The 12,110-nt window shown below is 46.2% G+C and overlaps 1 protein-coding gene across 2 annotated transcripts in view; it reads right to left on the bottom strand.

The window, feature by feature from the left end:
- Window positions 1-6,624, bottom strand: part of U2AF2 (U2 small nuclear RNA auxiliary factor 2) — a 37,510-nt gene extending 30,886 nt beyond the window's left edge. The window contains exon 1 of one of the 2 annotated variants that reach the window (XM_089656989.1): window positions 6,400-6,624. In XM_089656989.1, the coding sequence (XP_089513115.1) occupies window positions 6,400-6,448 (49 nt within the window). In that variant the 5' untranslated portion in view covers window positions 6,449-6,624. The remainder of the gene's footprint in view (window positions 1-6,399) is intronic. The other variant, XM_089656990.1, reaches the window with a different exon arrangement.
- Between the last annotated feature and the right edge of the window lie 5,486 nt (window positions 6,625-12,110).

Genomic DNA, 12,110 nt, shown 5'->3' with positions numbered 1-12,110 from the left:
CCTCCGCCAGAGGATCCACCTGCTCAGTGGGGGAATCGGTCTACTGAACCCCGCTAAGCAAGCGGATGACAGGCCCGTGCCTGCTCTGCTTACGCAGTGTGAACATGGAAACAGCCTGCTTTCCTCTATGGGTGGTCGGATGTAAACGGACCTGCTATCAGTTTACATCAGACTGTCATCCGATCCATTGCACAGATGGGGACCGGATGGGATGCAGGCGGATGTAAACAGACACACCATTTACATCCACAATTCAATAGAGGGCAATGGATGGTCCAATCAGATCCACCAGAAAAATGAACAGGTAGACTTGGTCGATCCGCCCATGTGAAAGAAGCCCAACACAAAATTGCTGCAGATATTTCCCTTCCATAATTTAGAATGTCTGCTAGAGCTAGGCTACAGCTACCCTAAGGGCTTGTTACTTTGGATGATACTGCACTCCCCTTTCATTCAGTCTTGTGCAATGAAACTTCAGCATCTGACAGACCCAATATTAGAAGGGCAGTGTAAGTCTTGGTTCACAAATGTGGCTGTGCATACTGCCAGTGAGCTGGTATGGCAGCCAATTCATTTGAATGGGCTGCTGTGTCTGCTTTCTGCAGGGAAAAGCATCCTGCACCTTTTTAACCACTTGCGTTAAAAAAAAAAACAAAAAAACGACACCATACTAATAGCACTGGGCAGGAAGGGGCTAACATGAGGGGTGATCAAAGGGTTAACCGTGTGCTTCACTGTAAGTACATTGCTTTGTAGTGGTGCACTGAAATTAAACTTCTGGTGCCAAAACAGATACCGAAAAGTAAGAATGCATGTGGCCAAAAACCAAACCAAAATGTCTGCATATGTGGGGGTGGGGAGGCTCCAATTTTTCATTTATGTATATTTTTATCTTATGATTTTATCACATATGTGACAGCATATGAGTGGCAGGTCCTCCTTTGTAAGGGGCAGGGTGTGCAAGGAGGGAGCAGGAGAGGAGCAGTGTATACAGTGAGGGAGCAGTGCATACAGACAGGCTCCCTCACTGGCTGTCACTATGTCAGTGACAGTTTTTAAATGCAATTGCCAGCTTTTTTTTTCTTCACTAAAGCTCAGACAATGAGCTATCACTTTTCACGAAGCTAAAAGGAAACGTTTTTTTAGCTTGGAAAAGAAGCTAAAAAGAAACTTTGTTTCTTTTAGCTTGGAGAGAGCGACAGCTCATTGCCTGAGATATAGTGAAGAAAAAAACAGAACACTGTTAACATATGTGGGCGTGGCCTACATATGCGTTCACCACGTGCGAGCACTTTAAACGTTTTTTTTTTAATTAAATGCACTGTCCCTTTAAAAAATAAAAACATAATCACTTTTATTTCTATCACAAGGGATGCATGCATCCTCTGTGATAGAAATAAGTAGTGACAGGTCCTCTTTATGGAGAGATATGGGGTCCATAAGACCCCACATCTCTCCTCTACAATGTCAAGCATTAGATCAAAAAAATAAATACATTTTTTAAAAAAAGCATTGATCTAGTGCTAAAAAAAGGGCCTCGTTTACAAGGTGCCTGAACCGGAAGGGACATCGCTCGGGTCCTCCAAGGGTATAGAGATGAGTGGAGGCCATCTTTCCTTCACTTATCTCTATGTGCAGAGCCGGGATCGTTCAGTGCTTTCTCAGGTAAGACTGAACTACCGAGCAGCGGCGGACGGGGTTATTTTCGGCACCTGTATCGGTGCTTATTTTCATATCGGCCAACAGCCGATAGGGGTGTTTTTGGCCAAAATGTTTCAGCCACTGAAATTTCAATGCACCCCTATTTTCTAATGATGTCAACGAAGTGTGTTTGCTAGTCAAACAGCAGCATAGCTAAGCAAAACTGCAAGCAGGCGTGTTCCAGGTTCAAGCCCACCCGCATTAAGCCACTTATAAGCTAGTGCAAGATATAAAATGTGGGATAAAACACAATACAATCACAGGCTCTATCTGGTTAAACTATCAGCAAATAAAAAGTTAAAAAAGGTAAACCAAGTACCGTATATACTCGAGTATAAGCCGACCCGAATATAAGCCGAGGTACCTCATTTTACCACAAAAAACTGGGAAAAACTATTGACTCGAGTATAAGCCGAGGGTGGGAACACCAGTGGGAGGAATAGCGCCCCATCATTGGTGTCAGTGGGAGGGAGGAATAGCGCCCCATCATTGGTGTCAGTGGGAGGGAGGAATAGCGCCCCATCATTGGTGTCAGTGGGAGGGAGGAATAGCGCCCCATCATTGGTGTCAGTGGGAGGGAGGAATAGCGCCCCATCATTGGTGTCAGTGGGAGGGAGGAATAGCGCCCCATCATTGGTGTCAGTGGGAGGGAGGAATAGCGCCCCATCATTGGTGTCAGTGGGAGGGAGGAATAGCGCCCCATCATTGGTGTCAGTGGGAGGGAGGAATAGCGCCCCATCATTGGTGTCAGTGGGAGGAATAGCGCCCCATCATTGGTGTCAGTGGGAGGAATAGCGCCCCATCATTGGTGTCAGTGGGAGGAATAGTGCCCCATCATTGGTGTCAGTGGGAGGAATAGCGCCCCATCATTGGTGTCAGTGGGAGGAATAGCGCCCCATCATTGGTGTCAGTGGGAGGAATAGCGCCCCATCATTGGTGTCAGTGGGAGGAATAGCGCCCCATCATTGGTGTCAGTGGGAGGAATAGCGCCCCAACTTTGGTCTCAGTGGGAGGAATAGTGTCCCAACTTTGGTCTCAGTGGGAGGAATAGTGTCCCAACTTTGGTCTCAGTGGGAGGAATAGTGTCCCATCATTGGTGTCAGGGGGGGGGGTGGAGGAATAGTGCCCCATGATTGGTGTCAGTGGGGGGCGGAATAGTGCTCCATGATTGGTGTCAGTGGGGGGTGGAATAGTGCCCCATCATTGGTGTCAGTGGGGGGGGGGGGGGGGAGGAATAGTGCCCAATCGTTGGTGTCAGTGGGAGGAATAATGCCCCATCATTGGCATCAGTGACACCAACGATGGGGCACTATTCCTCCCACTGACACTTGCTGACCCCTGTTCCAGTATGGTGCTGCTGCAGCCAGCATATGTGGTTGCAGCAGCACCTAAGCACGGCACACTTACCTGCATCTCCTTCACTCGATTTTCGCGGGGCCGCTCAGCTCCGCCTCCTCGCCGGTGATTGGCCGCCTGTGTGCCTTTCCTGAGCTACAGTTCTGGCGGCCAATCACCGGTGAGAAGGCGGAGCCGAGCAGCCGCGCGAACATCCAGTGGACGAACCGAATGAAGGAGCAGCCGCGCTTCCTGGACCGGATCGTCGTGGGACCGGAGCCAGGTAAGAGACAGCAGCCCCCTGCAGACGTTGACTCGAGTATAAGCCGAGGGGGCCATTTTTCAGCACAAAAAATGTGCTGAAAAACTCAGCTTATACTCGAGTATATACGGTATTCTTACTGGCTTCAACAAAACTGTAATGTTGCAGATTTGCAATGGCAGTTCTCGTGGTGCCTCTGTGCAAACTACTTGCTAGCTTCTATACTGTATATCATTTGTCAATAAGACCTACTTATATAGCACAGTCAATTTACACAGCACTTTACATATATTTTATACATTCACATCAGTCCCTAACCCTCAAGGGGTGTACAATCTAAGGTCCCTAATTTACATTCATACATACACATACTAGGGCCAATTTAGACAGGAGCCAATTCACCTACCAGCATGTCTTTGAAGTGTGGGAGGAAAGTGGAGTACCCAGAGGAAACCCACACAGGCACAGAGAGAACATGCAAGCTGCAGGCAGGTGGTGCCGTGGCTGGGCCACGGACCAACAAAGTTCATTCAAAATTATCAAAAGAGACAAGCAGGAAATGTTTTTCTTGTATGATAACAAAACAAATTATATTAATCGATACATTGTTCAAACAAAAAAAATTAAAAAATTTGAGTGACCAAGACAGCGCAGTCTCAAAAATGAAAAAAATACATTACAGTACATTTCATCACATCTGAAGATCTATTGTGTCTTACAAGAATTTGTGACTTTAGCCGCTTTCCGACCGCCCTATAGCAGAAACACTGCTACTGCATCTCTGAGTAGGGGGCACGTGCACCCTACCTACGCCGCCAATTACCGGGTCCCAGCCTCACCAGCGCCCAGTGATTTCTGAAGGTCTCCAAAGGGGGGGGGGGGGGAGAACTGTTGGTAAGCAAAAAACAGTTCTCCCTGTTGGCTCATGCACACTGCTTTGGATGGCTGTGCACAACTATGCAAAGCAGTGTGATTACAGTGAAGCACACAGACAAAGCAGAGTAAAACAGAACACAGCACACAGTTAACCCATTGATCACCCCTCATGTTAACCCCTTCCTGCACAGTGCCATGAGTACAGTGGTTTTTTTTATTAGCACTGATCACTATATTGGTGTCACTGGTGATGTCAGTGACACCAGGTCAGTTCCCCCCCGTCAGAATGCCCACCACAGTCCCGCTATAAGTCGCTGATCGCCACCATTACTAGTAAACATTTAAAAAAAAAATTTCTATTTGTAAACGCTATAACTTTCACGTAAACCAATTAATTTACACGTATTGTGATTTTTATTTTTTCTTAGCAAAGACATGTAGCAGAATACATTTTGGCCTAAATTTATGAAAATATAATTTTTTAATTTTTTTTACTGGACATGTTTAATAGCAAAAAGTCAAATATATTGTTTTTTCTCAAAATTGTGGGAAAACAAGATGGAAATTTCATTCGGGTGCAGCACTGCATGACTGCGCAACTGTCAGTTAACCACTTCCCTTCCGGCTGTTGTATATAAACGGCCGCATGGTGGCAGTGCAGGGGCGGGTTCCATTCATAAACGGCACCCATTTTGGATTGTGCGCGCTCCCTGAGAGCACGCGGCACCGCAATCCAGTGCCCGCTGTGTCCAGGCCGATTGCTGCACGGGACCTCTGTGTGAGGTTCCGATCATGATATCACTGATTGCCCAATCAGTGACCACATGAATAGGTGTAAGCAAGATGCCACTTCTGACATTGCTTCCTATGTGTGAAATCTGCACAATCACTGAGATCACAAGGTACAAGGCTATTCACAACAGCCTTGTACCATGTGACAGGCTGTGACCAATCAAAGCTCACACAGTATTTCTCAATGGCTGCAAGAACATAGCCAGAGAGAAGGAGAAATTATTGCTTTTACAGCCTTTATGGGTGTAAAAGCAATCAGCAAACATCACCCCCCACAAGTAGTAGTGTCACTATGGTGACACTGTACTGCTAGGGTGACAGTATGGAAAAAAAATAAAAATGAATAAAAATGTAAAAAAAAATTTTTACTATTATAAATTTTGGTTATAAACTAATTTGAGTTATTTTTTATCTTTACTAAAAAGATGGATGAATACATTTTGGCCAAAATTTATAAAGAAAGATTTGTACATTTTTATAAGAAAAAACACTTTCAAATCTTTTGGACTTTCTCACTTATGGAGCAAAAAAATAAAAACCCCAGTGGTGAATAAATACCACCAAAATAAAGTTTTATGTCTCAAAAAAAAAAAAATGCTAAAAAATTCATATGGGTAGTGTTGCATGACCGTACAATTTTCAAAGTGTGATAGCACTGAAAGCTGAAAATTGGACTGGGCAGGAAGGGACTGAAAGTGTCTGGACATGAAGTGGTTAAAGTAAGGCAAAAAATGGCCTGGTCAGGAAGGGGGGTAAATCCTCAGGAGGGCAAATGAATAGTAACTGGTTTTCGATAGGAGATGATCATTCTACCAATAGTCTCCTTGTATGTACTGGGCCTAAAGTGGAGCTTCACTCTTCATCAACATTGAATCCGTATGTTGTTAGCATTAGAAGATAAACAGGAAATATAATTAACATTTAATTACTTGAAATAACTTATAAAAACTAAAATATGAGCAAAGAGGTCCATAACCAGAAACATGCTGCTGGCCACCCATAGGAAATAATCACAGACTGAACGAGGTGTATGTTCACCTAGTGCTCGGATTGGCCATGAAGAAATCACCAGTAGAATCTGTGACTTTGTCCCACACACCAAGCCTGAACTCGGTTCCCTGTACGGATTGGGAATCACCCATTCTACATAGGCGCCATCGCAAACAATGGGAGAAGGGGTCCTTGAGCTGCCATGAGCTCAGCGCGGCCTGCACAAGCCCATGAGGCGTAGCGGCGGCCGGGCTCCTCTAAGCACACAGCAGCGCCTCCCTCGTGTGACTAGGCCCGGGCCTCCGGCCGGCTGGGCCTCTATTACAGGCTGCCGCACAGCAAGAGCTCCGCCCAGCCAGGCCACAGCCGCGCACATTTTTTTCTCGCCGCCGCCCAGTGTGAGGCCTGAGCGGGATCTCTTAGCGGGCGGGTAGTGTGCTCACCTTGCTTATTCTCGTTCAGCTGCCGCTCGAACTCATCGAAGTCAGACATGATGAAGGCCGATGCGGTCTCGCGGCCGCCGTCTAAAGCGCGGCCCCTTCTTTCCTTCTCTATCTTGAAGAGGAAGACGAGGCAACAGCTCCACACTTACCTAAGGAACTTCGGCTGTTTCCGGAAAAAAAGGGGGTTGGACCTATCTTACACCTCGGTTGTCTCCGTCAAAGAGAATCCCGCTCGCCTTTATGGCTCGGCTGTTCTCGGAGAAAGTGGGTGGGTCTAAAAAGAGAATCGGCTACTCCCGGAAGCTGTGGGCGTGGTTCTAGGTAGCCAGCGCTCTGGTAGAACGTTCGGCTTTTTGGTATGGAAATCCCATTTCCTGTTGCAATTGTATCTCTTAGCATAGCTCAGTGAACTAGGCGCCGGAGGCGTGCTTCCTTTCCACCAATTGGAGGCTGCCAGAAAGATCGCGAGACTTGAATCTATCATTCAAACCGAGTGCACGTACAATGTGGGAGAACAAAGGGCGCTGGATAGGGGGAGGACGCTTGTGTGATCCTCCACGTGCTGAGTGGGAGGAAGCGGAGACATGGCTGAGCCGTGCACGGTGGTGGGACTTGGTACAGTGGGATTGCTTCATTAGTCCATAGAAATCATTCCACCTGTGAAGGCTGCTGTGCACTGCGAACGCCAAAACGTGTATCCAGCAATGAAACATTTACAAAGTCATTGTAAGGAGAAGCGTTTGTTAAATAACATGTTACACTCATCTGATTATTGTGATGGCTTTACCCAGAATAGCCCCAATCCTCATATCCCCTGCCTGTGCTCCTGGCTCCTCACCTCTTCTGAGTGTCCCCACAGCAAGCTGCTTGCTATGGGGGCACTCATGCAGGCACGAGGCGGGCTCTGTGGGGTTTATTTACTACAGTTGGAAAGTGCAAAATCAGGGACACTTCTGCATAGAAACAAATCAGCTTCCAGGTTTTATTGCCAAAGCTTAACTGAACAAGGTGAGGCTGGAAGCTGATTGGCTGCCATGCACAGCTACACCAGATTCTGAGTGAACCAGCTTTAGTAAATCTCTCCCATGTGTCCACTGACATTCGCAGCCTGGCCTCGCCCCGCACACTCTACTGACTGATTGACAGCAGCCAGTGGATTCCGCTGGTGTCTCCATGTCCAATGAGGAGGGAGTGAGCCATTGCTCTCAGACACAGCGATGGATCAGGCTCAGGCAAGTATAAGTGGGGGGATCCTGCGGTACAGACCTTTTTTTTTTATACTAAAACAGAACTAAACCCATCAATTTAACTAAAGGAGATTTCCCATCTGCTGCACTCTTCACCTAGCCATGTTGAAGGCAAATTATTATTATTCAGGATTTATATAGCGCCAACAGTTTGCTCAGCACTTTACAATATAATGGGAGACAATACAGTTCAATACAAGAGGGAAAGGAGGGCCCTGCTCCTGGGAGCCTACAATCTAGGAGGGAGGGGCTAGTGGTACAAAAGGTGATAACTGGGGGATGGACTGGTAGGAGGAATAGAAGATTCCATTATTAGCTGAAGGCTGGATAAGCTTCCCTGAAGAGATAGGTTTTCAGACTATCGCCTAAAAGTGGGCAGAGTAGGCGATAGTCTGATAAATTGGGGTAGAGAGTTCCAAATAAAAGCAGCCTCAGCTCAATCCATCAAAAACACACCCCTAACCCATTTCAACCCACCCCTTGTGTAACGATTGTGCGCAATCAAGACATGGAACCTGTACGTGACAGTCATTTTTGTTTTTCATGAGCAATGATCTTCCTCCCCTCCTCCCTCCTGAAAACTGGAATTTGTAGCTGTAACATTTAACAAATTTCAAAAGAACCTCTTATCTTAAAAAAAGCACAAATAGACCCAGTGTGCTCACTCTCCTCAACGGGTGGTCGGATGAAAACGGACTGCCTGTCCATTTTCATCCGATCTGATGGACAGAAGGGGAATTGGATCTCCATCCATACCTCTTTGGCAGATCGGATCAGATTTGTTGGGTGTAAACGGACACATGTACATTTACATCTGCCGCTCCATAGAGGAGAATGGAGGTTTCGATCTGGTCCGCCTGAAAAACGGGCAGGCGGACCTGAGCAGAATGTCTGTGTGAAAAATCCCTAACACTCAATCTTGCAGAATGCATACATTCCCACATCACAGAAATCTGAACAGAGCCGTAAAGGTACACCAAAAAACTGCCTATGCAGATAAGAAGGTAAGGGGTGCCTATGGATGAACACAAACTGCAGCTTTGGCCAAAGTTGAAGAATGCCCTTACTATAAGTGGAGGCCATTTACATGCCTCCTGAAGCCTGACTGGAAAACTCCCAGAGATTGCATCATCCTGTCCTGCCTTGTTGCTAGGACATTGCTAAGACAATCCCAACTGTTACTGGTCACTTCCACCATCACAGGAGTGAATTGTCAAGCTCTGAGCTCAGAGATACTGCATAAGGGGAGAGAAAGCACATGTGAGTGGGTTTCAATCAGAGAACGAGCGCACTTCTGGTGGTGGAGGTTATGAAGAAGTGTCTTTTCATGATCAAGTAAAAAAGCCCAGTTTCTACCTCTGAAAGCGTTACAGTAACCAACATCTTCACTTACCTTGTGTGCTGCTTCTTATTCCTCTGTATAATACTGTATTTGAGCTGTCCAAAGATCACCACCCCAGGTTTTTGGTTTTCAGGTGGGTTAGTTGGTTTCCAGGGTCCCATGGAGCCACATTTATGTGTGTTCTCCTGGGAGAGAGAGATTCCATGCTGATGCTATCTGTGTCGACATAAACAGGCAGTCAGGGAGGACTGATGAGGAACCCATGCACAGTGGCCAAGGTGGCGATGGAATTATGGGACTTGTAGTCTCAAGGAGGGGTAACAGTGAAACTCCCACTAAAGTTATGAGTATGCCCTCTCTGACCAGAAGTTCAGGGAAGCGGTGCACAGGAACCCAGAGGCTGCGGTGGTGAAAATACGTATATCTTCATACAGGCATCATAACTGAGCAAAACAATTGTGTGTGTGACTGCACTTTAAAGTGTTAAATTACCTGAAACAAAAAAGTGATATAAATACCACTGCGTAATAATGTACCAAAAAAATATCCACTTTCAAAAATATTGTGCTCAAAAAATTATTCTACTGAGTTCACAAACAATGTGTCCATAATAATTATTCAAATAAACAAAAAAAAAAACCGTTCTTAATGTCCACCTTCAAATGTGATGTGTGCAAAGTAAATAAATAAATAGATGAAAGAAAATTATACAGCAAACCTCTTTGTTCAAAATGTGATGTCAAACACCCAGTGTCTTTCACCTCTTCAGGTAAATGACTCAGTGTCTGCCACCCCTCTCTGCCAATCCCTCCATTGGTTTCTGATTGCCCAGCGAATTAAATTCAAAATACTTACAACAACATAGAAAGCTATTCACAACTGCCAAGCTATATCACTAATCTTGTCTCCAATTAGAACTCAAACTGTCCCTCCGCCCCTCCCAAGACCTCCTGCTCTCAAGCTCTCTTGTTCCTTCCTCTCATGCTCGTCTCCAGGACTTCTCCAGAGCCTCTCCCATCCTCTGGAACTCTCTACTTCCATCTGTCAGCTGAAAACTCATCTCTTCAGGGAAACCTAATCATTCCTCCAACTTGACATTCATCACTTCCATCAGCTCATCCCCCACAGTTATAAACCTTTGTACCACTTGCCCCACGCTATTAGATTGTAAGCTCTTATGAGCAGGGCCCTCCTAATCCTCTTGTTTTTATTGTACTGTAACTGTACTCTCTCCTTTTATATTGTAAAGCGCGGCACAAACTGTTGGCACTATATAAATCCTGTCTGTGGTGTATTTAAGTTTTGTGCTGCCAAAAATTGGCTACCCCCTCCCTGGCAGAGAGAGACCCCTACCCCCCGTGGAGAGAGCCTGACAGTGACCAACAACACCCCTGCCCCATCCCCCCCACCCAAGAGAGCCTTCCACTAACACCCACCCCCCACGGCGACAGAAAGAAAGACACTCACCTTCACAGCTTTGGACATCCCCGGGAATGAGAGTTGGGCTCTGCATGCACTGTCAAGCAGCCCGAAGCCTCTCGGATCCCAGCTGGTCACCATGCCACATAGGTCCCTTCTTCCAGGGGGCAGTGCTGCCCTCTAAAAAATGCTGCTCTAGGCAAATGCCTTGTTTGCCTTGTCGTAAATAAGCCCCTGAATCCTGTATAATAATAACAAAACAAAATAACAATTTGTACTTTTAGGAGGTGTCATACACTATACAATCCATCTCAGATCCTGTTAGAGTCCTATGCAATCTTTAACATCCAAAGATGGATTAATTAATCCACTCCTTTTATTAATGAACTTGCAAATCAGTCATGCGAGGTTCTCAGAGTTCAAGACCATTTGCCAACATGTCAAAAACAGAAAGGACAGTTTCATAGCATAAAAAGATCCACTATTTATTGATAAGAAATATACAGTAAGTGCACTCACATTGCCATGTGTCATGCCAGCACTCAGGAGGTATGTGCATATACAAGTAAAGCTGCCGGCTCCAGCTGCAAACAGGCTGCGGGTCCAGGCAGACTCAGTGCAGGAAACATCACTCAGAGTGTGGCTCTCCCTAACATGTTTCGACATATGTTGTCATCAGAGGCTCCGCAGCTGAATCTTCTGTACCCTATCCATGAAATACTCTACTAAGGCAACTTTATCCTCCGCTAGGGTACACCAGAAGGAAGTACATTCACTCTTTGTTGTAGACCTCTGAACAAAGGTCCGATATTGCAATGAGAGGCACTGCTACTCTAGTGATATCCACTTGCTTCTGGGTCCTGCACTGAGCAGCTGCCCTGCTGCATCGTGAATACCAGAGGTCAGCAAATGAATGCAAAGAATTCTCTGATTGGACAAGGTGGAAATTTTGATGTCACCAGCCCGCCTTTCCACCCCATCCAATCAGATAAAGTTTTACAATTATTCAGAAAATGAAAAGCATTCTTTGAATAGCACCCGTGCCGAGCGGCCAAGCTGCTATAATCACAATGCAGTAGGGCAGCCGCTAAGTTTCTGACCCCGAAGCAACTGGAGATCATTGGAGTAGCAGTGTCTATTTAACCCCTTAGCGCTGAGCATACGCAAACTAGCAGCCCCACTGGACTGGACTTTTTTCCGTGGAGTCACTAATTTGCATACCTGTCTATGTGCTGGGAGCGCGCCACAAGGCTGTCAGGGCCTGGACTTGAACCTGGGACTTCTACTGTGTCAGGCATTAACTCTTCTCACTGAGCTACCTAGGATGCTGGACAACACTCTGCCTCATCTATTGGATAATCCTGCCTTGTTTGCTCTTGAACCTTGAACTCCTTGCTCTTCCCATGAACTTCCTATATAAACCATGTCCTTGGACTTCCTCCTTGCCAGATTATTGTGCCTTTCCAGCCAATATCCCGCTACTGTTCCTGCTGCTGTCTACACCTCCGCTACTGACCTTTGGCTTGTTCCTGACCACGATTTTGTCTCATCCCAACGTACTACAATTGATCTGCTACCATTTGTGACCGACCCTTGGCTTGTGACTGACTCTGCTTTCGTCTGATCCCTGTTGATCCGCTATTGGTTCCCAGTCTGCTCATTCCCTGATGGGGTAATCCTGAGATCTGGGACCTGGTATTAAC

This window comes from Staurois parvus, unplaced genomic scaffold, assembly GCF_062004578.1.
Source record: "Staurois parvus isolate SC_StPar_1 unplaced genomic scaffold, SC_StPar_1.0 ptg000953l, whole genome shotgun sequence".
In the NCBI taxonomy this organism is placed as follows: Eukaryota; Metazoa; Chordata; class Amphibia; order Anura; family Ranidae; genus Staurois; species Staurois parvus.
Note: the sequence above shows the minus strand (reverse complement) of the source record. Positions and strands in the feature narration are given on the sequence as shown.